Here is a 22,201-nt window from a genome sequence, read left to right as displayed (position 1 = left end):
GTGCTAAAGTGCAAGTGCTCCTATACAAAATGTGTATGTAATTGGCTTATCCATGATTGCCATATTTGATTTAAGTCCCTAGTATACTGCACTAGAGGTGCCCGGGGCCTGTACACCAAATGCTACTAGTGGACCTGTAGCACTGGTTGTGCCACCCACATAAGTGGCTCTGTAATCATGTCTCAGACCTGCTACTGCAGTATCTGTGTGTGCAGTTTTAACTGTAAATTCGACTTGGCAAGTGTACCCACTTCCCTGGCCTAAACCTTTCCTTTTCTTACATGTAAGGCACCCCTAAGGTAGGCCCTAGGTAGCCTCAAGGGCAGGGTGCAGTGTATGGTTAAGGTAGAACATATAGTAATGAGTTCTATATGTCCTGACAGTGAAATATTGCTAACTTCGTTTTTTACTGTTGCAAGGCCTGTCCCTCTCATAGGTTAACATGGGGGCTACCTTAAAATATGATTAAAGTGTGGATTCCCTTTGGGAGCAGATAGCCATGTGGAGTTTGGGGTCTCTGAGCTCACAATTTCAAAATAGATCTTTTAGTCAAGTTGATTTTAAGAAGATGTGTTTGCAAATGCAACTTTTAGAAAGTGAGCATTTTCTTTGACTCTGCCTGTTTGTGGATTCCCTGCATGGGTCAGTTTGACAGTTGGGCTGGTTGTACCTCACACTAGACAGTGACACTAATGGAGCTGGGGTGCAGCCTGCATTTCCTGATGAGCCATCTGTGCTAGGAGGGAGGGGAGGAGTGGTCACTCGCACCTGAAAGGGCTGTGCCTGCCCTCACACAGTGCAGTCTCCAACCCCCTGGTGAGTGTCTGGGGCGTGACCTGGGCAAGGCAGGATTTTCACATTCAAAAGAGACTTTGCTTTGAAGTAGGTCTAAGGAGAAAATGGGTATAAGAAGGGCACCCAAAACTACAGACTTTTGAACACTTCTGGAAACCAAGAGGAACCTCTGCCTGGAGAAGAGCTGAAGAGCTGAGGAAGAAGAGCATCCCTGTCTGTGACTGTGCTTTGTGGAGCTATCCTGCAGGTGCTGCTTCTGCCAGAGTAAGAGGGCAAAGACTGGACTTTGTGTGCCTTCCATCTTGTGAAGATCTCCAAGGGCTTGATTTACAGCTTGCCTACTATTGTTTGAAGTCTCAGGGAAAGCAAAGACTTCTCTCTGCCAGCACCTGGAGTCTCTGGAGAGACTCCTACCCTGCTCTGTGGTGCCCATCCAGTTCCTGGGACTCTGAAAGGAGAAGCTGGCAGCGGGGAAAAGATCAACGCAACTCCGATCTGCGGCTGGAAAATCGTCACGCCACCGGCTTTGCGGCTGAAAATCGACGCTCGCCTGCAATGCGGCCGGAAGATCGACTCACGGAGCTGGGGACACGACGCGCAGCATCGCTGACGGAGGCTGGTGAGATAGCAACTTGCGCTGCGTGGTTTTCGGATCATCGTGCGGCTGGATTTCCAACGCAAGTACCACTGGGCGTGTAAAAACAACGCAGGGCCTGCCTGGACCCGAGAGTGCTGATCGGATCAACGCATGGCTGTCCTGCAGAGAGAAGAAACAACATGCCCCGACCTGACGAAAGGAGAAACAACGCAAGTTCTCTCTCCTGAGTTGAATCGATGCATCGCAAGCCCTTTTTGCCGCACACTCACCCGTGCGGGGTTATTTTTGACGCGTACAAGATAAATTTTTTATGCTAACAGTGTTACGGTGGGTTTAAAACTACATGAAGACTCTTTTTGCTTTTTAATTGATAATTTGACTTGTGTATTGTGGATTTTTGTCGTTTTGGTCTTGTTTTGTTTAGATACATATTTCCTGTTTTTCTAAACCTGTGTTGTCATTTTGTAGTGTTTTCATTAAGTTACCTTGTGTGTTGGTACAAATACTTTACACCTAGCACTCTGAAGTTAAGCCTACTACTCGTGCCAGTCTACCAGAGGGGTGAGCATGGGTTAGCTGAGGGTGATTTTCTTTTACCCTGATTAGAGTGAGGGTCCTTGGTTGGGCAGGGGGTAACCTGACTGCCAACCAAAGACCCCATTTCCAGAGAGGTCCTTGCACATGTGTGCATCACCTGCATATTTGTTTTAATTGGTATAGGAGCTGATAATGCTTGTGACCCATATTCTTGCTTCTCTTCTTCTGACAGACCTTTTTTAGGAGTCCTGAGGTGTAAGGGAAGTTAAAGTCAACACGTCAAATCAATTAACACTGTACCCTATTTGGTCACACATTAAATCCAGGAGGCGAAGGATAAAGTTGAAAGGTTTATTACAAATTAAGCACCAAACTGGTATAAATGAATCTCAAGAACATACTGTATAAGTACAGAATCACCAAAGGTGAAATTAAGCTTCAAACAAAATTAAATCTTATAAGCATAAGGCATACAAAAATGTCAGTAGAAGCAATACAAAAGATGAGGAAAAAGTTTTGGTTCTCATTATACAAGACAATCCTATTGCTTAATCATTGGAAACCCTAAGTTAACCTAGTGCCCTAAACTAAGGTATAGGAAATCTTAGTTGATTCTCTGGAAATATAGGCATTAATAAAAATATCGGAAAGCTTCAGCATACCAGAAATGTCTGTAGAAGTTTTGATAGAGAGTTGATGTATAGCATTAGGCCATACAGTGGAATCAGAATAGAGAGGTCCGTACCCCTACAAGTCTCTAATGGAGCAGTTCTCACCAAAGGCTGAATGAAATCTCCCCTCGTCTAACTAGGGGTACTCCAATTAAGCCCGCGGAAGCTTCAAGAAGTCTTCGTCATCCGTACCAGTAATTTTCCATCATCTTTGCATGGTTGGATCTGACAACTCCCATCAAACCTCACATTCCACAATTTGAGCATCAACGCGACCTTGAATGTCTCTTTATGCTGGGTACACAAACAGGAGTTCTTTCTTCTCAGTTCATTAGTGCTCCTTTCGTCCTTGTCAGAGTATCATCCCATACCCTGCTGTCTTTCACACACAACATGCCTTTCATTAATCTTGGACTCACACGAGCACACCTGCAAAGAAAGATTAAAACAGAAGCAAAACGCAATGTTGGAGGTTAACACTGGAAACTAAACATTTCAGGCCTTCAGTCATACAAACTTAACATGACATTAATGATCATTTTGAATACATGAAGCAGGAGTTCTTTCTTCTCAGTTCATCAATGCTCCTTTTGTCCTTACCAAAGTATCCTCTTATACCCCACTATGTTTCACACACAACATGTCTTTCATTAATTGTAGACTATCACGAGGCCACCTGCAAAGAAAGAATATTACAATGCAAGCAAAACTCTGCATTGAAAGTTAATACTAGAAATTATACATTTGAGGCCATCAGCCAACTTAGCATGACATAACTGCACATTTAGAATACAAGATTATAAGTGCATCTTGCAATTATAATTAATATGACTCATAAATTAAACTGATTGTATGTAGTTACATAATAATACCATTATCAGAACTACATGACTATAAATGTACATTCATATAATAATTCAGCATGTTAAAATCACACCTTAGAATACACGTGGATATGAACTAATTTATTACAGTGAACATATCTTCATATAACATGATTTAGATGCTTCACTTTACATTAGTAACATTAAAACACACAATATGTATTGTATATTGTGTTATCATGTCATGTCTGTGACATATGATTGTACAACCAAAATTCTGCTTTTAACAATCCCCCCTCTGATGAATTAAGGCATCACAATCAAGATAAATCCCCTCAGTGAGGCCAACTAAAACTTTGTCGTTTTCATCAGTTTCCGTCTAGACTCCCCCAGGCGCTTCATGTCACCATAATATTTATCCTGATCTATTCCCAACTCAACATCCACTCTCTTTCTCTTCATTGCATGCTCAACCCTCATCCTCTGATAGATTTTGAAACCCACAAACAAACCTATTACATGTATGGCAATGACCAACAGCGGTTTCAAAACAAAACCTACAACTCCACTCCCTAAGTTTCCAAACCATCTTCCTACAGCAACAAATCTATCTCCATTTGCTACCCATGCTCCTGTTGCTCCCAATTCCTTCAAATTGTGTGTCAAACCAGAAATGTTCCTAATCCATTTTTCCAGATCTTTACTTTTGTCTGGGAAGTAAGTACAGCATTGCTGAACTTTTATCATCCGACAGACTCTGCCCTCTTTTGCGAGCAATAAGAGCAAACACAAGTCTGTTCTGCAAAGCCATGGATCCTATTGCTGTCATCTCAGTATTTACAAGGAATAGGGAATTTGCTGTACTTGTTGCCAGTTTGTCCATTGTCACAGGGAACTTTCGAATCAAGTAGAATCACTCCCACAGCTGGAATCAATGCATCAAAAATGTCTCAAACCACTTCTCAAGCACTAACATCTCTTATAGTTCTAGCTTATTTTCCCATACGGGGTCATTGAAATGTTCCACATGGTAAGACTTCAGGAAGACTTCACTAAAATAAGATGTACCATGCCATTCCTTTGGCAACTTAATATAAGCATACTGTCCACAAATGAAATACACTCTAGGAACCACAGGATCCTGCCCATCTAAAAAGAGATCATTCTTTCCTCTAATATCAAAGTTATGTTTACATTCAATGTTCCCCATGAACAACAGATCCAAATAACTCTGGTCAATATATATTCACAACTTTCCCTGGTGCTTCCAATCTAAAATTGATGCTAGCTAGGTTTCTTTTCACTTGATGTTCAATTTCGTCCCTATCCCATCTGTATAACTTCTTAAGGTCTTTAGCTGTTTCAGACTTAGATTCCAGATCTCTCGTTCTGTCCCCTACTAGATTCAAAAATGTATTTTTTTACATCTGTTATTGAACAAGTCAAATTGTATCTATGTGCGTATGCAGTGTCTAGTGGCTTGAGAGATACAAGAAATTTGCCTGCAATTTTTGCACCCTTAAAATATAGATTCTTATTCAAATGTTTAAACATAGGAACTTCTGAAAGAATTGAATCATCATTTAAAAAATAATATTGAAAACTACCCAGTCTATAAAATATACTTAACAAAAGACTACAGGAAACTCCATATGTCAGAGGGATCTGGTGATAAGTCATACCTTCTGAAACGGAAGCAGGTAATTGCGTACACACGTAGCAGTCCGTTGCATCCATATTGTCAATGTACTCATAAAGCAATCTGAAATTTACATTTGCAGAATAATCTCCTCTAGAATCATCTTTGTGTAAAGCATTATCATCTAATCTGTATAAACCACTATACTATCCCTAGGGCTCAATGTTTGCAAGGAAACAAAAGATGTTAACTCATCGGAAGGTGTAGGTGAAAATGCTCCTATCAAAATGATTAATACTACCAGGGGAACAAGCAGTCCCACCCTTAACATGTACCTACATTTATGTGTTTTGTAAATTTTCATGACTTTTCTAAAATCAGATCTTTTAAGGTAGAATGTAGCAGCAACAGAGTATTCTGCAATGCAGCAAAACAAAATCCAAGTGATGACTTGAAACTGGTTTATTTACAAGGTCTTTGTGAGTCTTCTTTAGCCCTATTCCGTGTTCTTCTGAAGGACAACCCTCTCTTCTTCTGCAGACTCTAAACTCAGTATTCTTCCTAATTCTTTTTATTAAGAAACGTCAGTATAAAATACGTAATTTATGCACAGTTCAAAGTCATTAATAATCATATCTAGAATGAAATGTCCGTCTATCCAACAACCTAGGAAACTCAAAATAAAATGAAAGCACGATGTTCAGTTCAAGTAGGTTCAGTTTGATCTGCACTGTTATTCCAGAATTCCCAAAACTCTCTCTCCCTGTCCTCTTCAGCAAAGTATGACCATTCAGGTGAAGAGTTTATTCAACATGGCACTCTTACCCTTCTTGACCTCCTCAGTGCCAATCCTTTGTTTTCTCTTCCACTTAGATCAGAGTTCTCAGTGTCCTCTGGAATTGTTTGAGTTTGACTCTCTTTAGACAGGTTTAAGTTGTATCCTTCTTGTCTTCTGGGCCAATGGTCTCCAGCTTCCACTAGCTGTCTCACAACACTAGGTCCTTCGTCCGGGTCTGAATTTGAGTTTGAGTCATTCAGCACCACAGGATGAGGCTCTCCTGTCTCAGCTTACACTGATGATCTCTCCAGACCCTACTCAGAATGATCATGTGCTGATTCAAGGTCTCCTTGCTTTCTTTGATCCCGACAGCTTGACTAACCTGGTCCTGTTGTCTCTTTGTTACCATCGGTACTTCTGGGACAGGTGCTGTCACATCAAGGGGACACTCAACTCTGTGAGTATGAGAAGCGTGTATCTGGTTAGGGAGACCTCCACATTTAACTGCTGTTGTTGTTACCAAGATGACTTGATATGTCCCACACCAAGGATGCTCCAAACCCGTTTTCCTGACATGTTTCTTCACTGGGACTAAGGTCATGGCTCTGTTCCTGAAGTGGAGGGGCTGTGACTGCTCAGAATTGATGTGACACAGAACGCACCACCTTAGCTACACCTTTGTAGTGATCCAGGATCATATTGTTTGCAATGTTCACAAGTGCATTCACAGGAATAGCTGGCTGGCAATCCGTAGCTCTGGCCATAATTATCTCATGAGGTGAAAGTTCTATCTTTCGATCTTATACACTGCAAAGACTCATCAACACAAGTGGTAAAGCATCAGGCCATTTAAAAGATGTCGAAGCACACACTTTTGCCAGTCTGGATTTCAGTGTCCCATTCACCTGCTCAACCAGACATAGGTCTACAACTGCAATGTAATCTTTGTTCCCCTTGCAGTGCTGCACTGAGCAAACTCAGGACTTCATTATTAAAAATAGTCCTTTGATCTGATTCTAGAGAAGTTGGGAATCCAAACCTGGCTTTGAGTTTTCTTAACAGCAATTTTACTACAGTGAGACTGTCATTTCCTTTGGTTGAGTGTGCTTCAATCTAATGCAAGAAGATGCATACAATTCCCAAGACATATCTCAGCCCGTTATACACAGGCATTTCAATGAAGTCCAATTGCATTCTGTTAGAAACCTCCTGATCTTGCTATGTGTCTCAGTGTTACTACAGTCCTCTTTCCCACATGATTTGGCTTGCACACAACACATTTGTGATACAAGGCTTCAGCCATCCATGTGAATTTTGGATTAAACCACGTTTCCTTAAAAAACAGCACCATTGCACCTCAACCAACAGGCGTCGGACCATGCAAATGACTAGCAACATGAGGCAACAAGCTATTCGGAAACACAGGTCTTGTATCCATTAAAACCGAAATGTCATCTTTCTCTCTCTCTTCACAACACCTGCTCTGACCCAACTCTGCTGTTCCTCCTCTGACACCTCTTCCTGATGCCTTTTTACCTCTTCCCATGCATCTGCAGCTGTAACAAAAAGTTGTAATTGGTCTCATTCATTCCCTCATTGGTATACTCTCCGTTGAAAGTACAAACATTATGAGCACAGTACTTTGCGACCACATCAGCATAATTGTTACTCAAAGTCGCATGATTATTTCTACTATGGTGTGCAGGGCATTTGGGCACTAAAACACGCTCAGGCATTTGTAATGCTTCAAGGAGATTCCTCACTCGGTTGCCATTCCAGGTTGGAGATCCGGAAGACGTCCCTCTGGGACCATAACTGTTCAAAGTCATACACAATATAAAAGTTATAATGAATATCGGTAAAAATTGTCACCTCTAGCTGGTCTGAAACACAGCATGCTCTAGTAAGAACAATCAATTCAGCCACTTATGCAGAAAATATTCCTGGAAGCTAGGAAGCTTCAACAACTCACAAAATTGTGCAGACTGCATAGGTAGCCCTCAGACTCCCTTCATTGTCTCGTAAACACAAGGCATCAACGTATGGCACTAAATCAGACTCAACTAGTGGCTCATCTATTATATCTGGTCTTGGCTTGGTGCATAGTTCAGTGATGTCGAGACAGTCGTGCTCCACTTCACAATCATCATTTTCATCATCGAGTATTGGCAAAAGAATAGCAGGTTTAGAAACAGCATATTGTTTGACAGTCACATTTTCTGAGCCATGATGGTCTGTTCATATTTAGTTTATTTCTGCTGGTCAGTGCTGGGTTCTAGTTCTTGTCAACAGTAATTCAGTAGAGTGGAGAACATAAACCCTTAATGTGTGACCAGTAACAGTATTTTCACACCTCTCAATGCTGACAGTAACCGCTGTCATCGCTTTAAGGCATCCTGGCAGCACAGAAGATACAGGATCAAGAGTAGCAGAAAAGTAGGCCACATGCCTTCTGACATTTTTGTGCAACTGTGTAAGCAGTGAGATAACACAGCCCTCTTTCTCCCTCCAGAAAAGTGCAAATGACCTATTGTAAATGGACATTCCCAGTGCTGGGGCATGACAGAGACTTCCTCTCAGCTCTCAGAAGGCAATCAAGCAACCGTTATCCCAGGGTACCGGATCAGACACATTCTTGTGTGTCAGCCTCTGCAAAGGCCTGTCCTCTAGAGAAACGTTGAGCATCCACTGACGACAGTAGCCCACCATTCCCGAAAACATCCTAACTTTTCTCCGGGTAATTGGTGGATTCATTTTCACAATTGCCAAAATCCTCTCTTATGACACTTTCCTTGTTGCTTTCTCAATAGGATGCCCAAAATACTGTTCCTCTTTCTGACAGTATTGCAACTTGCTGGGGAACACTTTATGTCCATTTTCAGCCAGGTGGTACGAAAGTGCAATTGTATCTTGCTTACAGGCTTCATTTATGTTCAACGACACTAGTAGGTTTTTGATGTATTGGACCAGGACAGAATTGCAAGACATGACCAAGAACTCCAGATTTTGCTTAAGAATCTGGTTAAAAATGTACAGACTGACTGACTGTGCTAATTCAAGGATATGGAGAAGAAAGCCTGGCACAAATCCGTAACGGAGTACCACTCAGCCTCACCTGGAATCTGCAACAAAATCACAGCTGGATTTGGTACTACGGGATACAAGGAAACAACAATGGTGTTCACTTTTCACAGGTCCTAGACAATACAATACTTCCTGCTTGGCTTCTGTAATCCCATAGTGGGTGAATTGCATCGACTTCCCATAATCTCCTTCAGGATCCCCTTTTGACTCATGGACTCATTTACTGGAATAATCCCGGCAGTCGTTTCAGGTGTCAAATTAGATTGGGGTGTTCTCCAATATTCAGCATTTGGCTTTACTTTAATTCGAACATGCTCAACACCTTTGATCAAACCAGTGTCCTTTCCTGAAAATCCCAAACCTCAAACTTGATAACATCTTTGAGATCTGACGGTAAATCATCAGCGGGCAGCATAGTAAACAGTCTAATGTAAGAACCATCATTCACCAATTTAAATGTGACCTCTTCATCATGCGATTGCATCTCAATGCCTTTTGGTGTGCAATAGGGTACACAGTTTAGCCTACAACGGAGATCTCTACCCAGAAGACTAACTGAACTAGAATCGCACACCACAAATCAGTGATTCTCTTCAAAAGATCCTAGCCCCAGTGTCAACCAAAAATGACACAGGTGGCCATTCTCTTCATCATCTATGAATAGACCACTCTGTTGTACTTCCAAGACTGCACTAAGTATGCAGTCTCTAATAAAAGGCACAAATTACCTGTTTAGGTTCTTGAATCGTTCTATCAGTTTTAACCCAATCAATATCTTTGGGTGACATCTTTGACTTAGATTTTTTCATCACCATTGGAGAAGGGCCTTTTGTTACTTTGCTCCTTGGCGGTTCTGACTCAAGCCATTCAACAGCTACTTTGCATTCCGCCCACAAGTCACTTGGAATCACTGTGTCATACAATGTGTTCAAATCAACCCACAAAACTGGTGAACTCTTTACAAATCTGTCAATTTGTTTGTGCCTCTGCGCCGGCTTTTCCCTCAGCTTTGGAAAATCATTAGTGAATGAGGCAAGATCACTCCAACTCTGAGGCACATAAACATAACCTCCACCAGGCACTTCCCTGAACAGGAAATGTGTTGCACTCGCCTCTTCTGTTACAGGAGGAGGTGGTTCTCCTGTGTGTTCCTTCTCCTTCGCCCACAGGCTTTTCCATTTATCTAGCTCATTCCACTTGTGAATATTCTGAATCAGTTCTTTAATTTGATTTTTCATCCTTGCAGTTCTCATAGAGGCAGTGTCTTACTCCTTAAAGCATACGCAATGCTTTGGTATTATTCAAATTTATCTCACAACTTTGAGACAACTCAGATAATTTGTCATAAACCTGTCCTGCACGTCCGGTAACATCCTTACATATGAGCACAAGCTCACTTTCCTGACAAGAGTCTAAGCAAGTCATTTCAAGATTCCCACTATTCATCTCATCTAGTTTTAACTTTAATTCAGCCACACCCACTAGGTTTCTCTCTCCGTCTCAACTCAGAATTTCCACTATCCCTCGAAAGAGTATTGGTATTGAAAGCTTTCACCCATTAATCTATTTCCTTTGCACTGAGACCCTGTGACACCACAGGAACATTTGGCATATTCACACTTCCATGTGCACCACCGCTAGAATTTAAAGGTGGCTTCCATACGGGTGTACCAGAAGTTGACATTCTCTGATATGTACCTATAGAACTGCATCCTGAAGGATCCATAGTTGAATCAACACTCGCTGGACACGAAGCAGTTGTGTGTGTCTGGATTAGAGGAACAAATTCTCTCAAATCAGGACTTGCTGCAGCATTTCCTAAAGCACCCGCTGCACCGGGGACAGCTAAATTATAAGTCGTCTTTCCTGAAAAAAATGGTTCATATAGTAGGACCACAGAACCAATAGTAACTGGAACAATAAGTCCATTGCCAGTGTTTCATGCAATTCCCCAACCTTCTCCCATTTGTCCACGAGGTACATTCCCCTGAATGACCCACACTAGACCAGCGCTAGACATTTATCAGGGCAGTAGCTAATTCAATCTTTCCACCAACAATTGTACTATTGACTCCTTTTATTCGGTTCTCATTATACAGAGGTAGACACTCTGACAATATGTCCAAGAACCCACTGTTTGAATCACTACCCCTGACCTCACTCATATCATCTTCCTCCTTTTGTGTTCCCTTTTTCATTTTCTTGTCCTTTTTCTTTTGCTTCTCTTCCTCAAACGCTTTGTTTGCTAAAACTAGCATGGGCAGTCCATTCCCAAGCATTCAACGCCTCATACTGTGCAGGTCTAGGTGGTGGTTTCATCTCATATAACACTTTCCTCAAGTTCTTAATAATTCTCAGATTAAAGGTACCATAGCAGGGAAATCTCAATGTACCTTGTTTTTCTGTGACTAAGCCAAATACATGTATGGAGTCCTACCTTTATTGCCATATAATAGCCTGGGGTTTCTTCGGAAGGTGTCTCTTCTCCCTTTCGACTAGGTGCAAGGACATTGCCCCTAAACAAGTCTCGCATTGCCTTTAAACAAGTAATTTTTCAACCAAACGACAGTCACAAATAGAATTTTTGTTCCTGACCAAGAAATAACTCCCTGTCCACAGTTTTCGTTCACCAGCAATAGCCAATCGCAGCACAACCCTTAGTGACGTAAACAACCACTACCAGCACAGCACTACACCAACTGACCAATACCAGTATGGCACAGTGTGACATCAGTTTCGCTCCTTGTTGCTGTTCACTCTCCTTTAGAATCTGCACGCACCCACTCCTCTCAACATCAAACACATGCAACAAAATGCAATACAAATAACTTTTGTCTGCTCCGCTAAAGAAATGACCGTATCCAGCGACACTAGAATCAAATAATCAAACACTTTGAATAAAACATCGACCTGTAGGGTATCATTCAGATTGGTACGGATTCTTCCTATGCATTAAGATCAGCCATACCAACCACATCTTACATTCATGCAAAGATATATCCCTATTTCAACTCTGCCGTCGACAACGTCTCATGGCAAGCACCACCAAACTTAGCAGACAATTACAATATAGTGCCTTGTACATGTTTAATAGTATCCCGGGATCTTTGGCCAAGTTGAACACGATAACTTCAACTTCTTTTACCAACACCACACTCACAAAACATTCAAAACACCATCCAAACTCCACAGAACACCACAAACTAAACATGAACCACTGCAATTTACATCCCTGTTGATACTACTTCTTCCACTGCTGTTACGAGACTCTCTTGAATCTCCAGAAACCAGCTGGTCCTGCAAATTCACTAGAGACTGGGTTCTAGGGACTAACTAATCTAGAGTAGGCTTCTAGCTTCTCTTACTTCGTGATCCTAAATATCATCTCTGCTACCATCTGATGACCCTCAGGCCCATGTTCTTGCTTCTCTTCTTCCAATAGACCATTTTTGGAGTGTTGAGGGGCAAGGTGAGTTAAAGTCAACGTTTCAAATCAATTAATAATGTAACCTATTTGGTCACACATTAAATCCAGGAGGCGGAGGATAAAGTTCAAAGGCTTATTACAAATTAAGAGCTAAACTGATATAAATGAATCTCCAGAACATGCTGTATAAGTACAGAATCTCCTAAGGTAAAATGAACCGTTCAACAAAATTAAATCTTTTACAAGAATGTCGGTAGAAACAGTACAAAAGATGAGGATTAAGATTTGGTGATCAGTATACAAGTCGCAATCCTCTTGCTTAATCATTGGAAACCCTAAGTTAACCTAGTGCCTTAAACTAAGCTATAGGAAATCTTAGTTGATTCTCAGGAAATATAGGCATTAATAAAAATATTAGAAAGTATCAGCATATCAGAAACCTCTGTAGACGTTCTGATAGAGAGGTGATGGATAGCATGAAGCGGAACAAATGAATAAGAATAAAGTGATCTGTACCCCTCCAAGTCTCTCAAAGAGCAGTTCAAGAACCTTCAAGAAGTCTACGTCATTCAGACCAATAGTTTCCATCGTCTTTGCACAGTTGGATCTGGCAACACCCATCAAACATAACACTATATGGATATCAGGGCAACCTTGAATGTCTCTTTGGCTGGGTATACAAACAGGAGTTCTTTCTTCTAAGTTCATTAGCTATCCTTTTGTCGTTGTATCCTACCATAGCCCACTATCCATCATACACAGCTTGCCTTTCATTAATAGTAGACTAGCACGAGCACACCTGCAAAGAAAAATATTACAATGCAACCAAAACTCATAGTTGAAGTTTAACACTAGAAACTAAAACTTTCAGGCCTTCCCTCGTGCTAACAAAACGTGACATTAATGTGCATTTCGAATACATAATTATAAGTCCATCTTGCAATTGCAACAAATATATGACTCATAAATGAGACAGATTATATGTGGTTACATCATCATAACATTATCCGAACTGCATGGATATAAATGTGCATTATAGTTCAGCCTGTTAAAAACACACCTTAGAACACACATGGATATGAAATTCTAATTTCCTACAATGAATATACCTTCAATAACATGATTACATGACTTTACATTAGTAACATTAAAACACACAATACGTATTGTTGATTACATTATCATGTCACTTCTGTGACATATGATGGTACAACCAAAATTCTGCGTTACCAAAGCTGAGAGGCTGCATGGCCAGTACTCGGCTGCAGCACTTATACAGCGCCCATACCTCTGCACCAGCCTTCCACATGTCTGCCAGTGTCTGATGCACTAGTTCATTGGCGACTGGCAGTTTATTTGACACTTCAATGCACGGCTTAGCTGCTTCAGTCCCCCGTGTCAGAGAGACAGGGAAGTGTGAAGCCTGCAACAGCGGACCTTCCTTCTCCCAACATCCCAGGCGTCTTATCACCTGTCCTGTATCAGGATCAGACTGGCCTATAGGGAAATAAGACAGTGCCCGAATGGCTTTCCTGACAGGTCAGTGTTGTGTGGGCCTATTTTTGGCTGTTTGCAGGCCTGTTGTATGGCTTGGAGGAGATGTTTTTAATGTTTATTTTCCTGCTATAACCAAAAACATTGCCTGTAGCAAGCTCAAATCCATGCAGTCAACTATACCTTGCAAAGCACTGATACAGCATGTTTTTACAAGTTAAAAATGGCCCTGATTTGCAATCGTCCATTTTTGGGGTTTCAGCTATGGCAGCACATGCGCTGTCACCAGCAAGTCTATTGATTTTTTTATTTTTTTTAATAAAAAGATTAAAAAGAGCTTAGAGCACACCCCTTACTTTAAATTATTTGCTTTATTCATCCTTCTTGTTTCCCGGTACTGTTTCATGCTTAAGTACTGGCTCATTCTGTCTTTACCTTCTTTCTGGTATGTTTTGCACCCTGTGTTTTTGTACGTTCTTCCACCGTTCACGCTTTTCACATTGGTCTACTTTTTTCTTGTGCTTGCAGCATTAATTAAGAGTGTGTGTCTTTGCAGCTAATCTTCATTTTGGTACCATTTTGTGGTTCTGCATTTACATGCTCTTCCCTTTTTTCCCTTGTTTGCTTTCTTAAGTGTGAATTTGTTTTGTGCATTTCTTTGTTCGGGTTCCATTTTGTGCTTTGCCCTATACACACTTTGTTTTTGTTTTTTGCTTTGTTTGATTTTTTAAAGCCATTTTGTTGCTTTTTTCACTTTAAAGGGTACATTGAAAAGGCAACTAACCACTATAGTAACTTAAAGCACTGAAAGATAATGAACCATATCCAAGAAAGCCTCCAACGTCATCTTGTGGCATTTAACAAGTCAGTTCTGCTATTCATCTGTCCTCCCTTGCCGAAGCGCTCCTCAGTTCACCAGTCGGTGATGTAAGTCCAGATTTGTTCATCCACGGCCTTCATGGTTCTGCGTTTCTTTGAAGGGTAATGCCCCTGTTGTGGCACCATGCAGGCCCATATTTTATAATGTTTATGCAGTTATTACCTAGCTTTATAGATTGTGATTTCCAGTGGCATGCACCTTTCCAGTGCAGACTTCCATTTCTCTAGTGGAGGTGGTTTCTCACTCTTCCAGGCTCTGGCGATGTTTATTTTTGCCATGGCTAGATCCAGCCACAGCAGCATGATCTTATATCTATTCGTACCTATCTGTCATCATATTGAGGAGTGCAAATTTTGGATCTCTTGGTAAGGTGGAGCCCATCACTCACCTTATGCTCACCAATAGCCACCATTCTACAGTGCCTTTCTCGTGTATAGTACACCCTGTGGAGGTATTTCCATTGTATGAGTCTGAACTGGGAGGCAACCGTGGATTCGCAGGTTGAGACTAGTGCTCCCCTCCAGTCATCCTCTGAGAGTTGTCCCTAGTCTTCCTCCCGTAGGTGACCAAAGGTTTCTGGTGTACTAAGTACTATTAGTCGGTACACATGGGAAATTTTGTGTGTAGTCAGGGCATCTAAAAGGGGCCCGAATCCTGGGGGCCGACTAGGAAAATCAGAATGTTATCAGCATAAAGTGTTATTCTTCCTGAGATACTGGTGTCCCACTCCAGGCCCCTGACTAGTTTGTCCACCCTCATTCATCCTGCGAGGGGTTCAGTCGAAATGGCGAAGAGTGGGGGGACGGTAGGCAACCCTGTCTCATCCCTCTGTACATTGGGAACGCGTCCGTCAGTGTGCCTCCCACTCTATCTCTAGCCCTCAAGTCTGTGTAGAGTAGTCAGATCCAGAAGAGATATGCCAAATCCAGGCCATTGTGAACGCAGCAGATATTGTGCTGCATGTCTTGATGGAGGCATAAAGCCTGAGGGCTCTGGGTGAATCAGTGCCCTTATCAGTGTCAACATCCTATTTGCCAAGGCTTTAGCCCACACCCTGAATTCTGTGTTTAATAATGATATGGGGGTAATAGGAGGAGCAGTGATCTGGCAGGAGTCCTGGCATGGATATGACCAGGATCTGTGCAAGTCCCATATTAGAAGGTAGAGCATTTCTCTCCTGGGCCTTCAGAAAGACTCTGTGTATCAGGTCAAGGAGTAGGGGTACATATGCTTTAAATAATTCTGCTGGGAATCTATTGGGTCTTGGGGTCTTACCTGGTAGAAGCTGAGACGGGGCCTGTCCCAACTTCTCTAGCATGAGGGAACTCTCAAGTATGTCTCTGTCAGTGTTGTTCAGAAGGTTTTGAGGGGGTTGCTTTCATGAAGTATTGGAGAGCGGCTGAGTCTGTCTTGTGTGGTGGGACATATAGCGCTGTGTAATAAGAGGCAAAAAGTTGAGCTATGGCCACCACCCCATGTGCCTAACCCCAGTATCATCACTGATGTGGGCAATGCTGATGCAAAGTCAATGTAATGTCCTGCTTGTTTTGTATCCCCAGTGATACATAATGTTCCCTCTGATTGTAGCTTTTAGTGCTTTCCAAAGAGACTCTACAGATTCAAATGAGCCTTCCTTGTTTTTTAAGTAATTCTGCATGACTGTCTGTATGTGAAGTCTAGTCTTGGTGTTCTGAAGCGACCAGGCATCTAGTAGCCACCCCAGTCAAGGTTGTTGTGATCCCAGTTATATTAACAGTTTTGCCAGAGATTGCTCTGACAAGCCCCAGGCATGGATGAAGGTGTTGATGAGTCGCTGGGACTCTGATTTCGTCAAGAGAAAGTTGTCAACCTGAGAGAGTGTTCTAAATGCCCTGAAATAGTATGTATACCCCCTGTCTTGAGGATGGAGGGCCCTCCATCCGGCTACCAGTCCATCACTTCTGTCAATCATTCCTAACGTTGGAGTTCCACTGTTTTCTCTGTAGTCTTAGTGGGCCTATCTAGTCCCCACTCCCTTACTATTTTAAAGTAGCCCCTGAAGTCCCTGGGCTGAAGCGGAAACTTGTATGTGGGCGCATATCTAGTTGCCTCACAGCTGCTGCTGGATATCTGGCTGCAGTGGCCTTGTTAAGTAATGAGGGAGGCTATACACGTGCAGGAGTATACTAAGAAAATCAAGGCTGAACCAGGCCTATGGTCTGTATCAGCTCGGAACCGTCCCTGGGGTGGAGGCATTGCACAGAAGTGGCTGGGTACCTTAATACTCATAACCAGGTTGGTTGCTGTTTGGTCCATTTCGTTCCCTCCCACAGGCCACAGCCATCATGTCCAGGCCCATATCATGCATCCAGGCATCAGTGTTTGATTGCGCTCATGCCTGTCTGTCCGTTAGTGACAGAAGTCAGGGTTCTTATCGCTGTATGTGCCACTCCTCTTGTGCGATCTACTGCCTCTTTCTCTGGGGCCTCAGATTCAAGTCTTGTCCTGCATACCCAGACCTCAAGGGGGAGACCTGCATCCCCCACAATAAGTACTCCAGTTGAAAAAGAGAGGCTCTGGGCCTAAACATCAAGGAAATTATGCCTCAGCCTGCGGATCTCCCCTGCCCAGGCCAGTCGCAGGTGGGTCTCCTATGGTCATATTTTTAATACTTTAATTCAAAATACTATATATTGATCATTTAATTACTCAAATGTCTACCCCTACTCAGAAGTGTAACTTACCTTCTTGAATCAAGTCCACAGTTAATTGCAGAATATGTCAGATAATCACGATACAAACAAACTTACAGCTTGTGTCTGCAGTGTCACTTCTTTTCAGGAAATAACAAATATGCAAAAAAAATCAACAGGTGCCAACAGTGATGTTGTGATGTCTGTGATGAGCTCATGTGTGAGGTCAATAAGTCGTTGGAGTACATAAACTGATAAAAACACAGATAAACATCGGAAGTGAGTGATATTATACCATGCTTTGCTTGACCATGCCTGAAGTTAATTTCATTTTGGGCTACCTATTTATAAACCTCAATATTAATACGCTAGGATGCTTTGGGAAAGATCAGTGGCCTATTTTTACTCGACCAAAAACAAAATTGGCTAGGTCTTCTAGCTTGTTAATGCATAATCAACATGAGAATATATTACAATAGGAATGAGTAAAAAGGCTCTTAGATACAAACAAATGAAAATTCTACAATTCTTATTAATCTGGATCTTTGGAAGCACCATATTGAATACTTAGTCTGAGTGCTGCAAGGAAAACTTCAATTTGGGATTGTCAATTTCCTGGGTAGGAGAATTAAACCCAGAAGCGCTTTTAACAGTTGACATTCAGCCAACTATAGATGTTAATGATCCTCATTGATAAGACACACATGGCAGTTCTTGCCTTCCAGCCATAAAAGACTCTTCCTTCCTAAAAGATGTGATGTCTCTTGGGATGTCATCAATGACAAATTTGGGATGACATCCCAAATTTGTAATGACACTTCAATTGAAGTTCTTTTAATAGAATTCCTATTTTTACAGCTTAGTTTGTCTTCTGAATGCTTAACTGTTACTTTCATTTCACAAAGATATTAAACTTCATTGTCATCATGTTCAAGCTAATGTATTAAAGTATGTAAATCATTTGATTTTCTCTCAGCTACCCCTTTTTTATGCCGCATCTGGGAAAATTGACAATATTTAACGCCTATGAATCATTTGCATGCCATGGAATTTCGAAGTATGGAACAGACTGGCCTTATGCGAACTCAGAATCTAATTTTGATGGTTTTAGGGCAAAATCGTACCGAATTTAAAAGGTTGATGAATCATTGTTTACTTCTATTCACTGCTAGAAGCAGCACTAACATTATTTATCAATGGATGCTGTTTCTTGTACACTCAGCTGTCCTGTTTCCTACTTTCAGGAGAAATACTTGATGCATTGCATGAAGGAGGATTGCAGAACAACACTCTGATCCATTTCACATCTGACCATGGAGGACATCTGGAGGCCCATTATGGCAATGTGCAAATGGGAGGATGGAATGGAATATATAAAGGTAAAAAATAGATTGTCCATATCGGAAATAAATGTCTAATTGTTTTAGTTTGTGTACCATATTTAATGATCTTCAATTGCAGCCCCGAGAGGTCACCCCAGAAAGTTTAAAATATACAGTTACCGGAACGTGTTTTTTAAATATTTTTTTTAGTCCTTTTACGATTGTGATCATTTTTACAGTATAATTGTCTTCATTCCCCAGGAAAGAGTGTAGGCCAAATGGTATGGCTGTATCTGCAAGTTAACCTTTCTGCCTCTGTTGCTGTATGTTTTACTTTGGTATTTCAAACGGAAACTGTTTCATTTTAAGAAGTACCAGTTAAATGTATATAAGAACGTGGCCATTACTACTGGTCTTCGCTGCTGAGCTGGCTGAGGACCAAATCCTGTGACAGTCCATAGTTTCACTGCTGAATCCTGTAAGCTGTAACAAGAGCACACATCTCCAATTACCATTTCACCTGTGGCCATTGCCCATCTACTTTAGTGTGATGGCTGGTGAAAGCAGAAAGACTGCTGTGGCTTTAGAGGTGGCAGTGTGGCCTAATGCCCAGACTGCTGCCCCCTATCTCATTTGTGTTTTATATCCCTGGCATTCAGTGACCCCTTGGCCCCTGTAAAGGCATATTTGGGCTAACCCTCCAATCCCCTACCCAGGATTGTAGAGAGATTCTTGGGGATTTAGAAGTGGGGAGGTTCCTCGATGCAGGCTGGCACCCACCACATGCAAAAACAAATGCTAGGGTCTAGGTGGCTTTCCGCCCTCCAAGGTTGGCAGAAAGACTGGTCTTTTGGAACTGGGAATAGGCCCAAGGCCTTGGTTGAACTCTACCAATTATTTATCACTTTGTCTCTGGTGTCTAATAGGCTTTCTCCCACCCTCCCCCTTTGGGGGTGAACAGTCTCAATCGGCCCTACCGGGGTCAGAAACCCATATTAAGTTGGGCGAATCGCCCGATGCCTGGGTGAGCCGACCCACTTCTTGTTTTGTTGTCATTTTTTCCCTGCTGTGTAGTGGGATTTCTACTTCTGCATTTCTTGGGCAGATTGTGGGTACCACCCCATCTCCCCCTGGGGGAAAGAATGACAGTGGGTACTTTTCTGGGGTGAGATAATGGCCTGATGCCTGAGTTGGCCACCCACACCCCTTTTACATTTTTTCTTCTTTTTTTTTTACATTTCCCTTGGTGTCTAGTGGGCTTTCTGACCCCTTGAAAGGACACATTGGGGATAAACATCCCCCTCACCAGCTGAGGCAGAAAGACTGTTGTGCCTGGTTGGGAAGTACTGGCTCATGCAGCAGTGGTAGCTCCTCCTTAGATAGTTTTCCTTGGTGTCTAGCGGGGTTGATCCGTGCTTGGGGATCAAACATTGAGGGCGAAGATTCACAACATTGTCCCCTTTCCAGCACTGCCACTCTTGCAGACATTAATGCTTGGTGTCAGTTATACCCCTAGCACTGATTGCAAGTGAAGGCAGACCACGCCTGATGGGACGGTCTGCTTTAACTTTGTTTGATGTGATGTCAGCGTCCTGTGCATGCTGTACATCACATCAAACAAAAAAAAGAAACTCAAAATGGGAGGGCAAGTTCTTCCCTTCCATCCTGACTCATTATTGAAATTAAAATGTCTGTCGAGAATACAATAGAATCATTTTATCTTCTAATGACGTGGGCAATTCTTTGACGCCCTCTGGACTTTGGAGGTAGTGCTGCCAACTTAAACGGGTCATTCACTGCACTAAAAGAGTTAAAGTAGTCTATGGAAACACATGGAATGAAAAGAGAAGGGTGTCAGCTGCAGTTACTAGAGTTATGGTTACAAAGAAATAAAGCTTGCCTAGACTAATGAAAAGTACCCACAAGCAATGCCTACCCCGCTAGTGATGCAATTCTAAACCTACTCAATCTAGCTGAGTAACATGGTCATGAAAGAGAAGAGGAGTCTGCTTTTTCTGATGTAACTTCAAAATGAAAACAACAGAACTGCACATCACCGTTTTACAATGATGAAAAATATGTGTTTATGAAATTCACATAATCATCTACAAACCGGATACAGTAGAATATTATTTAAATGGGCTAGATAATAAAGCATGTCTGACTGTTGCTACTTCATGTCCTTGTAGTACCTTAAGACAGAGCTTGGTGCAAACTCCATTTACTACAAGATTATCTAAATAGGTCAGAGGAGCAGGTGATGTGTGACGGATTTTTGTGAATAGTAGTTCAGTCACATTTATTTGTGCTGGTGATGATTTTTCTCTTGCATTACTGTTATTGTGTTCCATTATAGCAGTATGATGTGGTGTTTGTGCTCTGTTCTGTTATGTTCTAGTTGAAACTTTTAATATGAAATGAACGAAAAAAGATGGCTGTATTCTTCTTTTTTAACGAAATAAGGACTTGGTATGTGAACCAGAGTTTCATGTATGAGGAAACGAATTGAGAGAAAATGAAATGGATTTCTATTGAGTCATTATGAAGTGCATTTGTAAGGAAATGCCTTCTTGGCATGGTTACCCCCTGACTTTTTGCCTTTGCTGATGCTAAGTTATGATTTGAAAGTGTACTGGGACCCTGCTACCCAGGCCCCAGCACCAGTGTTCTTTCCCTAAACTCTACCTTTGTCTCCACAATTGGCACAACCCTGGCACTCAGGTAAGTCCCTTGTAACTGGTACCTATGGTACCAAGGGCCCTGATGCCCTGAGACAGGGAAGGTCTATAAGGGCTGCAGCATATCTTATGCCACCCTCGGGACCCCTCCCTCAGCACATGCACACTGCCTCACAGCTTGTGTGTGCTGGTGGGGAGAAAATGACTAAGTCGACATGGCACTCCCCTCAGAGTGCCATGCCAACCTCACACTGCCTGTGGCAGAGGTAAGTCACCCCTCTAGCAGGCCTTACAGCCCTAAGGCAGGGTGCAGTATACCACAGGTGAGGGCATATGTGCATGAGCACTATGCCCCTACTGTGTCTAAGCAAAACCTTAGACATTGTAAGTGCAGGGTAGCCATAAGAGTATATGGCCTGGGAGTTTGTCAAACACGAACTCAACAGTTCCATAATGCCTACACTGAAAAATGGGAAGTTTGGTATCAACCTTCTCAGCACAATAAATGCACACAATAAATGCACACTGATGCCAGTGTGCAATTTATTGTAACATACACCCAGAGGGCACCTTAGAGGTGCCTCCTGAATACCAACCCGACTTCCAGTGTAGGCTGACTAGTTTCTGCCAGCCTGCCACACACCAGACATGTTGCTGGCCACATTGGGAGAGTGCCTTTGCCACTCTGTGGCCAGGAACAAAGCCTGCACTGGGTGGAGGTGCTTCTCACCTCCCCCTGCAGGAACTGTAACACCTGGCGGTGAACCTCAAAGGCTCACCCCTTTTGTTACAGCACCACAGG

General features: G+C 42.2%; 1 protein-coding gene across 6 annotated transcripts in view; it reads left to right on the top strand.

Annotated features, from left to right (window-relative positions):
• Positions 1-22,201, top strand: part of LOC138250332 (arylsulfatase D-like) — a 664,413-nt gene that overhangs the window by 407,103 nt on the left and 235,109 nt on the right. For all 6 annotated transcript variants that reach the window (XM_069205101.1, XM_069205102.1, XM_069205100.1 and 3 more), the window contains one exon: positions 18,644-18,778. In XM_069205101.1, coding sequence (XP_069061202.1) covers positions 18,644-18,778 — 135 coding nt within the window. The remainder of the gene's footprint in view (positions 1-18,643; positions 18,779-22,201) is intronic.

This window comes from Pleurodeles waltl, chromosome 8 (assembly GCF_031143425.1).
Source record: "Pleurodeles waltl isolate 20211129_DDA chromosome 8, aPleWal1.hap1.20221129, whole genome shotgun sequence".
Lineage (NCBI taxonomy): Eukaryota > Metazoa > Chordata > Amphibia > Caudata > Salamandridae > Pleurodeles > Pleurodeles waltl.
Note: the sequence above shows the minus strand (reverse complement) of the source record. Positions and strands in the feature narration are given on the sequence as shown.